The sequence below is a fragment of the Condylura cristata genome, unplaced genomic scaffold (genome assembly GCF_000260355.1).
Source record: "Condylura cristata isolate star-nosed mole 26May11 unplaced genomic scaffold, ConCri1.0 scaffold00020, whole genome shotgun sequence".
In the NCBI taxonomy this organism is placed as follows: Eukaryota; Metazoa; Chordata; class Mammalia; order Eulipotyphla; family Talpidae; genus Condylura; species Condylura cristata.
This window is the reverse complement of record NW_004567121.1, coordinates 26,796,424-26,814,775: the sequence shown is the minus strand read 5'-3', so window position 1 is coordinate 26,814,775 and position 18,352 is coordinate 26,796,424. Positions and strand designations below refer to the sequence as shown.

General features: G+C 49.8%; 2 protein-coding genes across 9 annotated transcripts in view; both read right to left on the bottom strand.

Annotated features, from left to right (window-relative positions):
* The window catches only part of MPV17 (MpV17 mitochondrial inner membrane protein), a 10,490-nt gene extending 458 nt beyond the window's left edge, over positions 1-10,032 (bottom strand). Inside the window, exons 1-8 of one of the 5 annotated variants that reach the window (XM_012727604.1) lie at positions 9,963-10,032; positions 9,428-9,510; positions 3,267-3,382; positions 2,987-3,079; positions 2,800-2,895; positions 2,479-2,562; positions 2,205-2,257; positions 85-1,242 (exon numbers count right to left, since the gene is read on the bottom strand). In XM_012727604.1, the coding sequence (XP_012583058.1) occupies positions 1,173-1,242; positions 2,205-2,257; positions 2,479-2,562; positions 2,800-2,895; positions 2,987-3,079; positions 3,267-3,382; positions 9,428-9,497 (582 nt within the window). In that variant the 5' untranslated portion in view covers positions 9,498-9,510; positions 9,963-10,032 and the 3' untranslated portion in view covers positions 85-1,172. Of the gene's footprint in view, positions 1-84; positions 1,243-2,204; positions 2,258-2,478; positions 2,563-2,799; positions 2,896-2,986; positions 3,080-3,266; positions 3,383-9,427; positions 9,511-9,801; positions 9,889-9,962 lie in introns of those variants that run through there. The other 4 variants (XM_012727603.1, XM_004686043.2, XM_012727607.1 and 1 more) reach the window with 4 other exon arrangements.
* Positions 10,033-12,221: 2,189 nt separating this feature from the next.
* GTF3C2 (general transcription factor IIIC, polypeptide 2, beta 110kDa) overlaps positions 12,222-18,352 on the bottom strand; it is an 18,535-nt gene continuing 12,404 nt past the window's right edge. For 2 of the 4 annotated variants that reach the window (XM_012727568.1, XM_012727569.1), the window contains exons 13-20: positions 17,870-17,999; positions 15,561-15,705; positions 15,300-15,461; positions 15,027-15,114; positions 14,626-14,754; positions 13,880-14,032; positions 13,626-13,733; positions 12,222-13,352 (exon numbers count right to left, since the gene is read on the bottom strand). In XM_012727568.1, coding sequence (XP_012583022.1) covers positions 13,134-13,352; positions 13,626-13,733; positions 13,880-14,032; positions 14,626-14,754; positions 15,027-15,114; positions 15,300-15,461; positions 15,561-15,705; positions 17,870-17,999 — 1,134 coding nt within the window. In that variant the 3' untranslated portion in view covers positions 12,222-13,133. Of the gene's footprint in view, positions 13,353-13,625; positions 13,734-13,879; positions 14,033-14,625; positions 14,755-15,026; positions 15,115-15,299; positions 15,462-15,560; positions 15,706-17,869; positions 18,000-18,173; positions 18,200-18,352 lie in introns of all 4 variants that reach the window. The other 2 variants (XM_012727570.1, XM_012727571.1) reach the window with 2 other exon arrangements.

Genomic DNA, 18,352 nt, shown 5'->3' with positions numbered 1-18,352 from the left:
TCATACTTTAGCTTTAGGATCCAAATTCTAGTTAGCTGACTGCAATCAGTCTCTCCCCACCACCGCCCCGCCCCTCCAAAAAAGGTCTCTGCCCTCAGGGTGCTTACAGACCATAAAAAGGCTAAGCCATCTGCTTGAGTCTGCCCCAAAGTGGTAGCCTAGCCAAGTTAGTTCTCTCCTGGGAACCACTGCAGCAGAATTATTACACATTTCACCCTCTAGATTAAGACCACTAGGTAGGAAGGAAATTTCGTGTCTTAGTCCATTTGAGCAAAAACACCATAATCTGGGTGGCTTATATATAGCAACATACATTTATTTCTCAGTTCCAGAGGTTGGGAAGCCCCAGACCATGGCAGCAGTGGGGTCGGTGTCTGCTGAAGACCCACTTTCCCAGTTCATGGCTGGTGACTCACAGGGTAGCAGGGGGGAGGGTGCTCTCTGGGGTTTCTCGTGGAGGCAGCAACCCCATGAGGGCCTTGCTCCCGACCTACTCACTTCCCAAAGGTCCCACTCCAAACGCCATCACTTCGGACATGAGGTTGCGAACACTGGCGGGGAGAGGGTGTTGACCTGCGTTCAACTTTCTACCTGCCACTAACCAGCAATGTGGACAGGTCACCTCACTTCTGTGGACCTCACCATCCTCATTTGAAAAGTGGACTGGGCTTGGTGAACTCTTTTGCCTAGCTCCTTGGAGGTTTTTTCCCCAGCTTTAGAAGTTTTGATTCCCCAACAGTTTTCTGCTGGGTTTTACTATGCCTCTGCAAGCTCTAGATTATGTATTTATTATTTATGGAGGTGCCAATCAAAAAGTTTGAGGGACAGTTTCCCAAAAGCTAGAGCCAGGGCTGGGAAGAGTTAGAGAAACAAATGGGTCTATGAAGAGTAAGGATGAGAGGCAATAAACTAAAGTTGATAAGTCATACTGTTCAACCAGTATTTTTGGAGTACCCACTATGTGCTGGGCTTAAGACCATTATAAAGGTTTCAGTGACTTTGAAAGGAATCAGGTTACATTTAAGGGTGAGATGAGCCATTTCAAAGTGCTAACCCATTAATTTTTGACAAGCTACCAATGAAAACTAATAAGCACACTTTGAGGAGGTTGCCTGGCCATTCCAGGGGTAAGCTACATCACTGCAAGGCGGAAACAAGGGAGGCAGGCAGGCTTAGGACCGATGTGACTTCCAGGACAGGTAAGTGTTCCAGATAACAGCAACACACTGGACAACAGGCAACCTAAGGAACAGGAAAGGCATCGTGAAGAGCAAGAAGGGGCAGGCAAGGGGGGATGCAATGGTAAGGGGGGGTTATCTCTGAGCATGTCCAGATTCCATTGGCGGGGGGGCGTGGCTCAGACCAGAGACAGCCAGTTCAGGCTCTGCAGCTGTCACAGAGCTCCGTCTTCTGGACAACAGCTTCCAAGTCAAATCCTTTCAGCAGCTCCCTTGCCGTGAATGACTCTGTCCTCCAGATCCCTGACCAGGCCCCTCCCAAATACACAACTTTCTCCACATTGTACCAGCTGGGGAGAATTCATCTTCCAAAAACGTACTGCCTGCCATATAAAGTAATGCTTCCCCTTTATTTTAAATTCACTTTGCTGTCGTTTCAAAGAGCGTTGCCAGGACCCTAAGGCTTCAGATTTGGTTCCTAAGTCTGTATTCCTTTTAGCTATGTTTTTCATTTTAAAATTTGACCCTGTCTTCTCTGAAGTTTTATATTTTTCTGTTTCCAAAGCATCCTGCCTCACCTACATAAACTTTAACCACTGAAAGTAAGATGTACTATATTCTTTAGTGCAGTTCAGCAACTACCTTGATGACTAGTGTAAGACATACTCTCTGCAGTGGACTAACTTTGCCTGCATGGTTCCTACTGGCTCTGTGGTCTACCTCTGGCTCACCTAGGTGTCTGCCCCAGGCACAGCCCTTGCAGACAGGCCGGCAAACAGAGCACACTCAGGGGGACGCTGACATGGCTTGTGGAACAGGATCTGCTCTGACAAAAGGCAGAAACTCGGGAACAGGTCATAATGGGCAGGAAGTTCACAATAAAAGGCCCGGAGGCCTGAGGAGCATGATCAGGGCAAAGCGTTCTGGGCCATCCAATGTAATGCAAGGCTGAAATGAGAACCACTTTGTCTCCAGATGTTGGTAACATGGACTTTCCTTGGTGGGCAGCTTAGGGAATTGTCCTACCTGTAATGGAGGGGGACCAGGTAGAAGTTGGCTAACTGCACAGCAGGCCAGAGCTACGAGAGAGAGAAGGCAAAGGTTGGGGGGTTGCCCCAATTACCTGAAACCCCCCCACCCCTGCCCAGCCTTGCTGCCTTGCCTAGTCTTGCCCGACCTCTGCAGACAGAACAAGATGGACAACCAGGCGAGTGCACCTGAGTGTGGTGCCCAACTGGGGCAGGAGAGGGAGCCCAACTGTGGGGTTCCTATGTCAGGAGAACCCACAATCCCTGGGCACCTCTGGACTCAAGAAAGCAGAAGAAGAGGCAGTTGAGGTGTCAGCTCTTACATAGTAGTTGGTGACGAGGGCATCAGGATAATCCTGAGGAGTTAGAAAAGGAAGACATTACTGCCTGCACTTCCAAGCACCCCCTCCTGGTCTATCACCTGGAGTGGGATAGTTCCAGAACATGTTCCCACACATGCGCCCCTGCCCCACTCCTCCAGAGCCTGGGCCTCTACGTGCATGTCCCCCTTTCCGGGGCCATGAAGACAGTCTCACCCCCCTGGCACTGCCAGCCTGCCAGCCCAAGAGCTTCCCCAATCCTGCCCAGCTCACCCGCTGCAGTTTGGCCCAGTTGTCCTTGGCTGACAGCCCACTGGCAGCCCCTACTAGTGGGAGGAAGCAGCCGAGAAAACACGGGGCAAAGCCCCCCTAGAGAAGAGAAGTTAGAATTCTTTGAGCACCTGCAGCCCCAGCGTTCCCCAACATAGTTCCCCCTTCCGGCCATCTTTCTTTTGCTCACCTGATCCAACGCCATCTTCTTTAGCGCAGCCACCTTGCTGGTGCCAGGGATGAACCGGTCCAAAACCCTGTACCAGCTTCCTATTACCGGACCCTGGAAGGAAAGCCCAATTGGCAGAGTAGGGATGCAGGGAAAGGAGACTTGGCTGTTAGGTCACAAATTTCTTCCTCCTCAGTGTCAGAAACCAAGTCCCAAGGGAAGCAGACACTCAAGGTTGGCTAGACGTGACAGAGGCCAACGGAGAGTGAAGGATGACATGGCAGCCCTGGGCAGAACTCACCACAAAGCCACTGCCCAGAGAGGCCATGGTCAGAGTCCGAGCAGTCTGGTGCTCTCGCAGACCTCGCTTCTCCACCAGCTGCTGGGAGATGACATCCCCCAGGCCCATCAGCAGCCCTGTGGGTAAATGAGCAGAGTCAGGACACTTCCTGGGAAAGAAGCCTGCAAAAAGGGAGATAAGTGGGCTAAGTGAAGGGGGCTTAACTCTGGGGCCAAGCTCTCTTCTCCAAAGATGCACACGGCTCCTCATGTCCTGCGAGAAATGGGGATGAGCAGCCTGGAGCAGACAGGGCCTATGAATCCCACACCGGGCTGCGAAGGGAAGTCAGAGCCAGAGAGGAGAATCTAAGGTTCAGGGGCTGCGAGGTGGCAAGTGTCAGAACTGGAGACACCTTCTGGGTAATTTCTCCCAAGCCCCTTACCTTAGAATCGTGGAGATGAAGGCCCAGGACTTAACATAACCATTAAGTGGCAGAGTCAACACAAGAGCCAGGTGGCTCACTTTCCTAGACGCAGCGCTCTCCAGGACACTGCTACAACAGGTCAGTGTGCAATGGCAGGGAACCCTAGTTCTTGCCCCCACCCAAGGCAAAATTTGGGCCAATGTCCTTGCCTCGGTATTAGAGTCCATTCGTGTGGAGAATAGCAAGAACAACTGTTTTCAAATAATGAGCACCTGAAGGCACCAGGCAGAAAGAAGACAAGTGGGGAGCTACTGAGGCACCCGCCCAGGAAAGCGGCATGGCCACCGGGCCACCACGAAGCACAATCAGCCAAGTCCAGGCTCCCCCCTTCCCCACACAGATTGAACTGGTGTTATTGCCGGGTCTCCCCCAGGCCTCTACACCCACTTCTTCTCCCCTCACTTGCACACCCAGCTCCAAGCAGACCCAGTCAGACACCCACACCCAGAAACCAAGACAGAAATAATCACTATTTACAGAGCCCCTGTAACTGAAGTGGCATGATGGCTCCCAACAAACACGCATGTCAGGGGCCGCTTGGGAGCGACAGGATGACCTCTGGCTCGCCTGCGGGTCTCACTGAGCAACGAGAGTCCCCTCAGCGCCCCAGCCACTGCCGTCCCTGTGCCCTCCATTAGCACTGGGCAAACACATCCTTCAAGCCATGCCTTGGCCCGGAGCTGCCTCTGACGTCTGCGCCGGCTGCACACTCACTGTTCTTCCCCCACACCCCTCATGTCCTCTGAGAAGCTCGTCAGAGGAAGTTGGGTGGGGCTGGCACCTACTGATGACCCAGGCTGCCAGCACTCCAGCCAAGGCACAGCTCTACCCCCACTCACCCACAAAGGCTTCCCTGCCTCTCTTCTCCCTGGAACTCCCCAAATGATGGAGGGTCTTCACAGAACATGGCGAGGTAGAACCCCCCGAAGGGCAAGGATAGAATGACAGCACAGTAGGTATGTTTGTTCTCTTATTCCCTACCAGGGCTGACCAAGCCTCTGTGGCTCAGAAAATAAATCCAGGACAAATGTCTAATGCAGTACACCCCACAACAGGGCTGCTCCTCAAAAGGACACGAAGCACTTGAGGGCTAGCCCAAAGAGCAGCACTTGAAGTTCAAGGTGTGAGGATTCAGTGGGGACTGGAAGCTTGCTAACCCTCTCCATGCAGTTAGCACATACCTACCCACCCCCACCCCTGACAACGTGGGGTCCCCGATTGCACTCCCAGGAGGGCGGGATCTGCCTTGCCCATGCATGAAGGGAAGAGTGACGCAGACACTGAGGGCCAGCGGGAGCTGTACCACACAGGCAGCCACTTCTTAAATGAAGGGTGCTTACAGTCTAACAGGTTACTTAGGCCGACTTTCCAGTTTACAAAAGGCTCCCACTATTTAGTCCTCATTAAAAGCCTAAGAGAAAGAGGACATACTTCCATTTAATGTCTGAAAGGAGGTGATTTGGTAAGAAGTGAGGTCAGGACCTGGACCCAGGCCTTTCCTCAAGGAGGAACAGGAGGCGAGGGAACTTCCAGCTGCACCTGGCTTGGGTGCAGGGGCCAGAAGATGCCAAGAGGCTACTGTGGCTGCTGCTTGGCAGGGCTTCCTCTTCAAACAAGGCCCCAAAAGCAGGTTATCAAGGACACTTCCTATACGAATGCACTTCCTGTCTTTTTACTCCCCAGAATGGGGTCACCTCTGTTCTTGCCACCTTGTTGGGTAAGCGATATTCTTGGGGAAGAAACAGTCACCAAGAGAGGTGTGTGTTTCACTCTCCACGACTTGTCAACAGTCACATACACACACAGAGCCAGTAAGAAAAAAGAAGTCCTTTGCTTCTAGCCCCATAGTCGTGAAGCTTATAGTCTTTGAGAAAAATGGACTCTAGGCACCCAAATTGTGCCCCTCAAATCTGAGGGACCATCAAGTGACAGAGCGAGTGGGGAGCAGATCATGCAGACTGACTGAAGTACACGACTGAGCGGACCAGGGGACAAGACAGGCGAGGTCTGCTGCACCATGTGGGTCAGACCCTGGCCGGGGGTTGACCTCATGCTGCAGTGGCTGTGGTGGGTTCACTGTGCTGTGCTTAACCCCCTGCGCCACCAGGGAGGCCCCGGGGCCTGCACTTCTGAACCAAGCGACTGAGCAGTTGGTCTGACACTCAAGACTCCTCACTCCATCTCCCCCAACCTTAGGGCTCAACCAACCTCAAGCCACCCCAGGCTCTAGGAGTCATCTGGGACATATCTGATTTATCTGGATCTTCCAGTGATCTGGCTGTCCTTTCCATGGACTTGTTTCCAGGTGGCTAGGGCTGACAGTCTGCTGAAATAAGGCCTGCATCCCAATGGGGCAGGACCCAGTGCTGCTGGGCAGTGATGCCCCAACGCCAGGCTGGGCACAAAGCCTAGCGGGCAGACACTAGTGCGGATGTGACATCATGCCCCTGGGTAGGTGCCAGTTTTCATGCCGTCACTCGCTACCGGATCCAACAGAGGGAGGTGTTGGGGGTAGCCTGGCTCCCAGCAGGATCTGGGACTGCCCCTTGCCCACTGGTGGAAAAGTCCCAATTTCCATCCCCTCTTCCTAGACACAGGTGGGGGTAAATTCCCTACTTTCCTTCCATTGTTCCTCTCCTGGCTTTTGTGTGGCGTCTCCAATGCAAGAAGATAAAGTGTTAGTAGATGAGAATGCAGGGGGCACGGAAGCATCCTTGAGTGTAGATGGCCTGGGCCACCAGGTACAGGGCTACTGGCATGGCACCAGAGGTGCTGTTGACACCTCCCTCCCCAGAAGTCACCCAGCAATTAAACTTTGCCAGGAGACAGTGAAGCTAAGTGGTGAGAGGAGAGTGCATTCTCTGGGACTGGTCTGAACGTTCTCCCCATTCCTGGCCTGAACCCATCCTGCTGCTAGAAAACAAGACAAAACAGAGGGTTCAGGCAGCTTGTGAGTTATCTAAGTCCAGACCAGCCAGAGTCCACTCAGCATACTGTGGCCAGTCGTCTGTGCAGGGCAATACCCGGGTTCTGAAGTAGCTCTCCACGGACACAGGAGATCTCGATGCATTTCACTCCGCCCTCTTGCCTCAGGTTTCCTTCTCTGTAGTATGGAGGGTTGGACCAGATGGTCTCTAGACCCTGTTGAGCTCTCAGCTCCAGGCTTAATTCAGACTCCAGGGAAATCAGTATCTACAGGAGCTCAGCTGTTCTCACAGCAGGGTCAGCGTGGTCTAAGATGAAAGGAGTTGAGCCCTAGACCCACTGGAGACTGGAAGGGCTCAAAGAAAGGATGGGATATGGCGGATTCAGACTCTGCACAACACACAGATCTCTGTCCAGGCTGTCCTGTTCCCAACTCTGGTTTGGCTAACACTTCTATTGAACTATTTCCGGTCTTCTTGACTCATTCACTCTTACTCCAGCCACTAAACGGCAGTTCAGCGAGATCCTGGCCTCAGGCCTATGTCACACCTGGGGCTGTGGATGCTTAACGGGGGCTCCGCAGCCTGGTAGCACAGGGGTGTTAATACCCCTTGGGGTGAAGCTCTGACCAATACAGGCAGGCGAAGGTAGGGAAGGTTTCTCCTTTTCTCAGAGAAGACTATACTCACATATAGTCCTAGAAGACGCTTCAGGGAGCTTCTCAGTTTGCAGGGACTGAGGAGGCAGATGTGCCAGCCGTGTCAACTCAGCAATGCCTCCTTAGACTGGCTCTCCCTCTTCCCCCGCACAGGACTCCTTTGTAATTCCTAACAACTAAGCACCTGCCCAGAAGCTTCTGCCCTGCTTTTTGGAGAAGCAAAACTTAGATAGGTGTCTATGTCAATACCACTATAAAGAGAAGTTTTTTGTGTCTGGGTTGCCAAGACCCTTTAGCCTTCAACATTTTTTGGTGCAGCACTCAAAAAAAAATTTTTTTAAATGTTTTTCCACATATTTATTCCTATACTGACTATGAGGTCATATAACTAACTGAACGCAAGGTCTAAAGGAAAAAACTGATGTACTGACTTGGCCTGGTCACAAGCTAAGTGCTATTCAAATCATGGTCTTCTCACCCTAAGCCTGAAATCTATTCTGTTTTCCTGTGTGACAAGTTATCCTGTGGGCCTGTAGGAACTACTGTGCTGGGCTCTAGAAAACAGCTCTGTGAACTAAATCTACTTCCTCCCTTTATTTGTAGTTGATCCAAATACACTCAGCAGCAGGGAAAGAAAAGCCTGAAAGGCTTGGAAAAGTCAGAGGACACCTCTAGCTAGAAGTTGCTTCAGGCCTAAGCTGAATGTCTCCATAACCTCAGGAAGCCTATAGGTATGGACTGGAACCACAGGCTCTCACAAGACATGCCCTGGCTTATCTGAGCTTGTTTCCCTCCAGTGCCAGCTCTTACCCTCGCCAGCTACAGATCTTTTAGATAGGGAAACACAGAGATTATGCTTCTTTTCCTATTCTTGATCCCCACGGGAAGGAACCTTCCTTCTGGCAGTAGAGGCCCTGAGGGAATCAGAGGCTGGGCAACGGGCCCAGCGTGTCAGTTCCCATCACAGCCACACAGTCCTGCATGAGTCACCACACACGCAGCCAGGTGAGTCATACAGACTGGCGGACACTCTGAGGACAAGACATGGGGTGGTTGGGCACAGGAGCCTGGTGAGGGACCCTGGAAGGGCCAAGAGGCCATTCCCTGGCCCGTCACCCAATGAGGTTTTTAGTGGTGGTGGAACTATTAAAGTAACATGGTCTCTGTTCACCGTTCTAAGTGTGCCTCTCAGAGGCCCACCAGTCCTGGTTAGAATTCTGTTCTCCTACTCTACACACAGGGAAGACTCCATCCCAGCTCCATCACCCTGCACTACTCTCTCACAGACCTTCTAAACTTTCCTTTGTAACATTTACTCTATGGTGCCCCCTTTTATGCAGCTAACCTGCAAAACAAAAATGGTGATGGCAAAATGAAGAAAGTAGCAAACACATCTAAGTCACTAGGTAGTTCTGTGAGGTCATAACTCAATTATTGCATTACTAGATCTTTGCTTAATATATTGTTTGGGGATTCACACACATAGGTAATAGAACCCTATTAAACAAAAAAATCAAAAAGAATGATATAAAGCAAACTCAGTAAAGTGGTTATCTCTTGGTTTGTGTTAGGGAGAAGTGCTGGGGGGGGGGGCTCAAAATTGAGTAGTGATCCAGGAGTATTTAGCTTAAATACTTTAAACTGTACATACTTCTTAATCATCCTTTTGTGTATTTCACACTTTAAAAATCTAAGAAAAATAAACTGGGTAACAGTTCTATTTCCAGCACTTACATATAATGTGATTGAAAGTGGTTCAAGCAACCTAGTGCATCTTATGAGATAACATTAATGTCCTGAAAGTGTTTTTTGCACAGGAAGATGTCAGAAGAGCATTTGTTACTGCTGGTTATTTAAGTTAAGGCCTCCTGGAGCGATGCCTTTATCCTGAAGAAATGACGCCTCAGCTTTTTAAGGACGTCCAGATCCGACTTTATAACTAGGTCAACTAGACATACCCCCTTTTTAAAGAATGGTCTTGGGAACCGGCTCTCTCTAACAGTGTGGGTAGTGTGGAAGAAAGACAGCCGGCCCTCACGGAGTCTTCTGGGTAGGGCGAGCTTCTGCCTCCCAAATCAGGTTGCTCTGGTCCCACTCGGATGCTGAGACACTCACCGGCGGTCAGGACCTGTACTTTCCACGGGTGCGCAGTCAGGACCCGCTGGTATGCGCGCCAGAGTGCCATGAATCCTGTCAAGCTGAGAGGAGAGGGGTTCACCCCTGCTGCTCCACCCCACGCTAGACTTTCCCTTGTGTCCACTCCCTCCACCCCACTCCGTTTCCAACAGATCCTAGAGGGGCAGAGTCCTCGGGAGGGATGCTTCCCGGACAGCTTCCGGTCACAATTTGGCAAGGGGAAGGCTGTGGGCGCCTATGGAATTCCGGAGGCGGCCGGCCGCCACCCCCCCTCCCAAACTAGAAGCAGGGTCCCCAGGGGGCCGCCGTCCCCACCAAGACACTACTGAGGTCAGGTCTGCTCTGGGTCTCACCCAGAAGCGGTTGCCCCCTGCATTCAGGCCCACACCCTTCCTAGGTCCAGCTCCGCACAGGAGAAAGGGCCTGTCACTCCCTGGCCTGAGCCTGTTGCAAACGCCGTGGACCAGCGGGGCACGGCATTCTGAGCCAGGGACCGGGACGCTGCGCCACTCACCTGCACGCACGCGAGCTCAGCCCCTCCCGCGTGACCTGCGCGGGCGGCGGGACTTCCGCCTCCAGCCCCGCCCCTTCCGCTCGTGGCTTCGACCCCACCCATCAGGACGCGGGTGGACTAGGGCGCCGATTGCCGGGCCCAACATGTCAGCCCCCACTTGAGCAACCACTGTCCCGAGTAGCCTGCGCCGGGCTCGCGGGCAGTATTTCCCACCTGGATCCGCCCGCTCGCCCCGCTGCCTTGGTCTCCAATCTAGATACACCTCGTTGTTCCCCAGCCCCGAACATGGCCGAGGTCCTGACGTCCTTCTCCGTCTCAGGAATCAGTTCAGAAACCATAAGCCATGGCGAAGTGCGCGGGTGTTCCTTTTCAATGGCTTCACTAGCCTCAATTGGGAGCTTCCGAACGCGCGCGCCTAGTTCACAGCAACTAGTTCAGTGCTTTATCCACAAAGGCCTTTAGCAATGCTGGGTAGGTGACTCCTGACAAGCGTTGGGATTACAGAACCTCAGGTTTAGTTAAAGGTTTCATAGCTAGCGGGCTGTACAGCCTTGGTCATTGCTAGACTTTAAGATCATCTGTGAAATGATGGACTGTTTTTCAAACGGGACTTCTCGGTTTTAGGGGCGATGCGGGGGAATGGTATCACTTCCGGTCCTTCAACTAATTGTGTATGTGTACGTAAGTGTATATATATGTAAGTATATATGTATATAAAAGTTTGAAAGTCCACTTTTAAACAAAGGAGCCCCGGAACAGCAACATTAGAAACATCTACTCCAACAATTAGAGGATCCAACCCCTTTCCAGCGTTAACAGTCTAAAATTCTGTGAATTTGGTGCAACTTCCTTTCTAGGATCACGGTAACACAAAATCCCTGGCAGTGTATTTGTCAGGCTGAGAGCCTTTGCTTACTACCTTCAGAAGGCCCATTCTTCCAGGGACCAGTCTCTTTCAGGATCTCCACCTGGCTAGTCCCAGCCCCACTTTACTTAATTCCTATATGATCAAGGCAGGAAGAATTATCAGATACTAGAGAAATAGAGTAAGGAAGAGGATTCTGCAATATTGAAAGGCTTCTATATGCAAAACACTGTGGCAGAGTGAATTTACACTAGTGTGTGCAACAGTGTGGTTAAAGTTGAACGTTGTATTCTGAAGTTAGTCAAATCCCAGTAACTCATTTGCTACTTACGTGATCTCATTCAGAATGCTTAATCACTTAGAATGATAATGAGTGGGGCAATACCTACCTCCTAAGATTAACATGCAAAGTACCTGAAAATAGAGTAAGTACATAATGTGTAATACTTGTCTCATTTCCTTCCTTCCCTTTTAGAAACACACAGGAGAGAGAATACTTTTTACTAGACACATCTGGGAAGCTCCTTGATAAAGGTGGAATTTGACTTGGAAACTTGATGAATGAATGATTTAGGAGAGATGGAAAAGGACACTCTTGGAGGGAATAATGTGAACAAAGGTAATAAATACATAAAGGCAACTGAGTGTAGGAATCCACAGATAGCACCAAGTGGATACACTGGATGAGGGCTGAGGGGAGCGACCTGGGGCCAAAGGCTTCTCATGGCGAGAGTTAAGGGCTGAGAATCCACAGGGGCCAGCACCCTCATCAGTGTGGGTCCCCAGGTACCAACTCTCCTACCACCTGATGGGAGAGTTCACAATGCACTATCAAGGGGCTGCTGTGAAGAATGAACAAAATTTCTCTGGAATGGGAGGCATTTATCTGTAAGCTCAAAAAAAAAACAAAAAAAAACTGGTAGAACTTGAGCTGGGTCACAAAAGGATGGTGCAATACTTGGCTCCCCTGCGCTGATACGGTTGTGGCCCCTCAGTGTTAATGATCTGGGCTTCTTCCAGGCCTGTTTTCTCTTCAGTACATGAGGAAACTGAAATACTTAAAGTGATTTCTGACATAATTCCCTAGACTTAAGAGGCAGAAAGCTGTTCCTAGATCTTCAGTTGATTAGCCTAGAGTGCCAGAGGGTTCTGTTCCACGTGGGCTCTAAAGTAATTTCCACTCCCTTCTGTAGGAGCTGGCTGAGTCTTTCTCTCTGTATATTGAAGTCACCTGATTACTTCCAAACTCTGTTGCACCCTTACACATTCCAGGACTAAGATTTGCCTGGTTCTCACTGCTGGGGTCTGTCCTCGCTGAGAAGACTGTACTGCAGTCACGATGAGTCTGCAGCATTCCACAGAAGGACTCTTAACAAGACTGAGACGTAAGAATACATTGCTTTAGTTGGGTTCTAAAAACCTACATAATAGCGGTCATATAGGTGAACATGTTTAATAAGTCAACTGTGTGACCATATCATGAAAGATCAAAATCATAAAAGAATGGTTAAAGTAACTGAAGATATTTAATCTAGAGAAGAAAAGACTTGGGAAACACATGATAGCTATTGTTAAGTACTTAAAAGGGCAATCACAGGGAAGGAGGACTAGATTTCCTAATACCCAGGGTAAAATTTAGAGGTATACTCTGACTTGATATAAATGGAGTTTTTAAAACATGACTATCTAGTAGTATTCAAGTAGGGTCAGATAACCAGTGATGGGAATATTTCATAAGCAGGAGCAAATAAGACCCGAGCCACCGCTCTAGCGCTAGGGCATCTGTGGTGTCCTCAGTTAGAGGTACTAGGAGAGCTTCAGTCCAAATTGCTACCACCCATTCATGGGTCTGTATGTTGATTACTCTAAAAAGGAAGTTTGGGAAGGCAGTAATATTGGACCCTGCAGTCAGATAGGAGCCTTCATGCAGATACCCTTTCTGGTTCTCCAAACACCCACTCACATGTGGTCTCAAAAACACCCAGTACCTTTACTTAGCTTTACCCACTTCACAATATGCTCAATATGAGCAATTTGACTCCCAAGCCTAGGTTAAGGCCTGAGTGTTTCTCATGAGCCATAGTTTTAGGCTGAGCCTGGCAAGTTTGTAGAGGGTGAGCCCCTCTGCCTGCAGGAGGCTATGATGATGAGTCTGTGGAAGGAGAGAAATCTAAAGAGTCCTGGCAGGCCTACAGGTCCAGGCCTGGCAATATCACTGTCCAGGAAGGCCTCAGTTCCTACGGCTCTGCGCATGGGGCCATTTGTTCATGGCAGACTTCATTCCAAGGGTCCTGTGTGGGTCACGACTAGGGACTGGACAGAAGGCGATGGCTGGTTGGAGGGAAGCCAGATCCTTCAGTAGGGGAGGACGGTTGGAACATAGCACTGAAGTGGGCTCGGCTTTCAAGCTGCATACGATGGCCCACTGGGGAGGTGAGTCCACGGATAAAATGGATCCGAACCAGCCCTGACTGCCCCCCAGATACCAGCCATCCATAGGAATCCAGGTTTGGGCTGAAACGTACCTGTGAAGCGAACAGAAAACAAAAGGGGGAGAGTTAGTGCTCCAGGGAAAGTCCAGCTAGAAGAGCCAACAGATGGGCCACCCTCTGAAAGAACAGGACCCGTGATGCGGTGGAGGCAGGAGAAAGCCAAGAGCGGTGTGTTACGTGCTGAGAGGCGGCTGCTCCTTCTGCACGTGTTAACCTTTTCATCGTCCACTTCACTGGTCACAGGTACAAAGTTGGGGAAAATGCAAGTGGAGGGTAGAGAAGATGAGTGACGAGGCTCTTTCTTACCTTATGAATAGCCTCTAGCTGCAGCCTGTCCAGGCAGAGCTGAGAGTGCCCCTCCCTCTCCTGCATGCGCAGCACGGGCTCTCTGTGGAGCATATCGTGGAAGGAGCCCTGCAGAGGGGAGCATCACAGAGAGAGACAGGAGCAGCTCCTTAGCCTTGCATTTGTAGGCTGCAAATCCTTCAGAATCCCCACTACACATACAGACTCAACTTTCCTACTTCTAATGCCACACCCGTCCTCTGGCCTCAATTTACCAAATCTGTGTCTTGAAAAAGCAAGTAGTGATGGTTCACAGTTTCAGCGTAAGTCCGAGCCTTTGGAGGGTTGGGGACCCCAGATGAAACAGAAGAGTGGTCTTGATCTTCAGAACTGTCCTGATATGGCATCAGATCTGCTTTATATATAGGCTAGAAAGGAGAAAATAAGGTAGGGTTTTTAATAGTGAAGACTGGATAAAAGAGAAAGAACACTGGGTTTTGAGTAGAATTCACTTTAAATTAGAAAGAAGTTATGTTTAAACATATGCTCAGAGGCCTCCCTCTGATCTAGGGGTTACGTCTCATTGGTGCTACCGCAAAGGTCTACCACAACAGCCTGATTTTGATCTCCGCCAGGGAGCTGAGCCACGTGGCACAGCAGACCTCTGCCGTCCTGCCTGCTGCTCCCCTCAGTGGTGTATTGCAGTAGATCTACCTGTTCTGCTCCCCATCCTGTTTCTGGGGAATCCTCTCACCCCCTTAACTTCTGGTCTACACCCCGGTTCTTCTATGCAAAATAAATACAAATCTTACAATAAAGGAATAATTCTTAAAAACATGCTTAGATGCACAAGGAGAGGGAGGATTATGCACATATTATGCCAAGACTCCCAAGTGTAATTACCGAATTGGTAGACCAACGATTAATTTGCACTCAGCTACAACTTTGTAGGAATAATTTGGGAGGGCATCAGGATCAGGACCCAACAGCTGGTGCTGCTGTTAAATATGCATATACGTACGAATCTTCGCTCTACAGGTCGCTTGACATTTATCGGGTTCAGTGCCATATCAGGCAATATGGCGGCAATGAGCTCCCCGGATATATCTCCTGCGGCTATTGTCCCAAGCCAGTCAGATCCTGAAAGACTCTAATAGGAGGAGATATATTTCAGTCAGTCAGTCATTTCCGCACTCGCTCATTCACTCAGTTCTGTAAACTGTAGCAGCTGCACAGTATGAAAGTGGGTGGTGGACACACACCACACACACTTACACACACCTTTTTCATAATCCACGTCTCTGGTGTTAACCACATACCTATTTTCTTCTATCCAAAACTACAGCCTCTTCCTGCCCTCCCCTTAGATAGGTAAAGGGAACCATTTTTTGTATAATAAAGAGTGTGATGAGAGGGGCTCACCCAAACAGTGCCTTTTCGAGGAGCAGTGAAGTAGGCCTTGAAACCAAGGTAACCAGCATCAATGTAATGAATTCCACAGAGTCCATAACTGTAAGAGAAAAAGAAAATAAAACTTCCTTTTTTCCCTAAGATTAGATTCATTTCTTTTCCATCAATTCCTTCTAGACTTGAGACTACCTCAGTGAAACAACTTTAGCCCTCCTCTCTCCCCACCATCTGGCACCCCAACCCTTAGGGCCTGTTCCCAGAGCTCCTATCTTCATCCTGCCGTACGAGGCATAGCAGTTGTCCTGAGCCACCGTGACACCATTGTAGGGGAGCAGCCAGGCCAGCTCTGTACTCAAGAAGCGCTTGATAGAGTTTATCGGTTCGTAAGGTCTTCGAAGGTCCCAGAATTTGATCTTTCGGTCACTCCCTGCAGAGACTAGGAAATGACTGAAAAGGTGGAAGAGGGAAAAGATGAAATATGAACAAGTCTGGAGAGTCAGCAAGTCCCAGCGTCCACCTCCCACCTCCACAGCTCTCTCACTGCACCTGTTAGCTTTGCACCACTGAAGGGTACGCACGGCCTGGTCATGGGCTAGGAAACACTGGAAAGGGTAGAGCTTCAAGGAGCCATCAGAGAGCCGTATCCGCTGCAGAGGTGAATTAGTGGGAAGGTTCCAGATAACCACCATGCCTGAGGTAGGGAGAATGTGTTGATATTAAAGGCAGGTTTGTAACAGTGTAAACCCCGCAGAAAGAGGAGATTCTGTGTTCCTCCACCCAAGGAAGCATGTAAGTGAATGTTGAGGAGACACTGAAGAAGACTGCAAGTCCACTGGGAGTGGACTTAGAGAAGAGAGAAGACCAGGAGGAGGCACATGGAGCAGAGACTTGGGGGACGTGGAAGGAAACACTTGAAATAGAGACGTGGGTGAGGGAATTGTGGGGAGGCTGACAACGGCAGCCTTTCTCTTGACTCATATTTTAACTTTGCTCCTTTCCTTCCAGACTTGCACGACCCCCTTTCTTATGGTGACCACTACGTGCCTTAGACTTGTGCAAGCTTCCGTGCCTCAGTGGCCCTGCTTTGGGCCTTCTGTTTGGCTGGGCATTTTACCCATGAGGGGATGTGTAACTGGGTGTTTTATAGGGAAACTACTTTAACTCTTCTTTCTCTTCTCTCTATTGCACACTAATTGTATTAAAGTTCTTTTCTACTGAGGGTCTTTCACACTAAGAGTATGCTTTGTCTTTATGTGGTAGATGGTAGAACCATACGGAGCAGCTAGGCTCGGGGACCTGAGTGTGCCTCTCAGTCTTCCCACTAACATGTTTTCTCTTCCTTGCTCTAATTACTTTCGTGGGGCTGTCGGACCCTTTGTCTTCTACCCTCAGATGTGATCCTGCATGACAGGATATAAGAGTTTTGATTAACCAGTCAACATTCCCTGTGACTTTTTTAAAAGACTCAATCTGGTATTATAGCTCCAATTCTCATTAATAAAAACATAGTAGCTTAGTCTGGGAACTGCAGTTGAAGGTTGAATGCACTCAGTAGCATCTACTCTTTATTAAGTAAAAAGAAATTTTTAAAAAGTATAAACCCTCTAGGGCACAGGCTGGCAATGGGCAATCTCTAACTTGCCTCTTCCGGTCAAGTTTGGTAAGAACCACGGCCACATCCCCTTACGCACCAAAGCCGTGGCTGCGTTCACTCGGAGTGGCGGCCTAATTCCGCATGGCCAGCTCGTCCGTAAAGCACAAACTATTTACTAATTGGTGACTTACAGAAATGTTTGCTAACTCTGCTCTAAGACAACGATAACATGCCAAGAGCCAAAAGCAACAAATACAGAAGAACCACAAGAAAAAAAAAGAAACTAATTTGTTGACCCTTGACCAGGCTGGCAGAGAGGTAATGAAAAGTAATAATAAGCGTCCAATCAAGGGAGTAGTAAGGATTCAGTAAACAACAGTGGGAAAATCTCTGTGGCTAAACTCTCTTTTGTGTATCGAGTCAGGGGATGTAGCACCTGAGAGCCTGCCCTTTAAAAACTACTGACAGTAAATGGCAACTGGGCATAACAGTAACTCAGCCATGAAGGGGGAGTCTGAGAGGGAAAGGCCCGAGGGAGAGAGGCAGTCACCACCACAGAACTAAGGTGACGTCGCTTGGGAGCTGAGACAGTAGAGCAGCCTCAGATATCATAGGCCTGGCCATGCAGGAGCACCCCCGAGCGTACAGCTGAAGACGGGGGTCTGGCAAGAGCGAATGCTCTTCTCTTCTAGCACAAACCCCCCAGGATGCCGGGAAATGAGTGGCCCTTGTACACAACTTCAAAACTACGACACTTACACTATTTATATATTTTATTTCCCCTTTTGATCTTAAAAGTATGCATAATGTCTTTCAGTTTCACTTGTTTCACTCTTTCCTATAAAAGTGCGTTAAGTGGCCCTCCCTGGTGGCGCAGCGGGTTAAAGCACAGCACTAAGAAGCTAAAGCCACTTCCGCATGAGTTCAACCGCCTGCCCCAGAGGTGACCACATGGCGCGGCAGACCTCTCCTGGCCCGCCCGCTGCTCCCCTCAGCAGTGTACTTCGTTGATCTGCCTGTTCTGCTCCACATTCTATCTCTGGTGAATCCTATCACCCTCCGCATCTCTGGCCTGTACCCCAGAACTCTGCAAAATTTTTGTCCATGTAGAAAATTATCTGCATAGAAGCTTTTCTCCCTGGGATTTTTGTGCTTAAATATTTGTAATTATACAATGTCTAACATTGCGCCTAATGGCAGTTAACAACCAAAAAGCAAGCATACAGAGCAGCCACTCCTGATTTTTGTTTTGTTTTTTTACCATTATAGTATCCAGCAGCCAGGTGGTGGTGGGGCCGGGTGGGCATCCAGGCCAGGCTAAGGCACTGGCCACACTCAGGGGGGTCTGCAGCCTGCATAGACCCCACCTGAAGGGTCGCCACACACTGTACCTGCAGGGAAGAGACGGGGGCACTTAGAGATACCTGCTGTTGGGAACAAAGGCACAAAAGTGTTTCCTCGAGCAGGAGGGGCAACTGGTCAGAGGTGGGAGACTCACTGTGGAATCAGCCAGGGGAGGCTCTAGAAGACGGAGCCTCAGCTAAGACAGCAGGTTCCTCACTCACCTTATAGATGGCAGGCTTCATGGCATCTGTGAGGGAAGAAGGGTGCCGCTGACGCTCGGAGGATGGAGGTCCTTATCAGACCTGGCTCATTCACTCAGTTCTGTAAACTGTAGCAGCTGCACAGTATGAAAGTGGGTGGTGGACACACACCACACACACTTACACACACCTTTTTCATA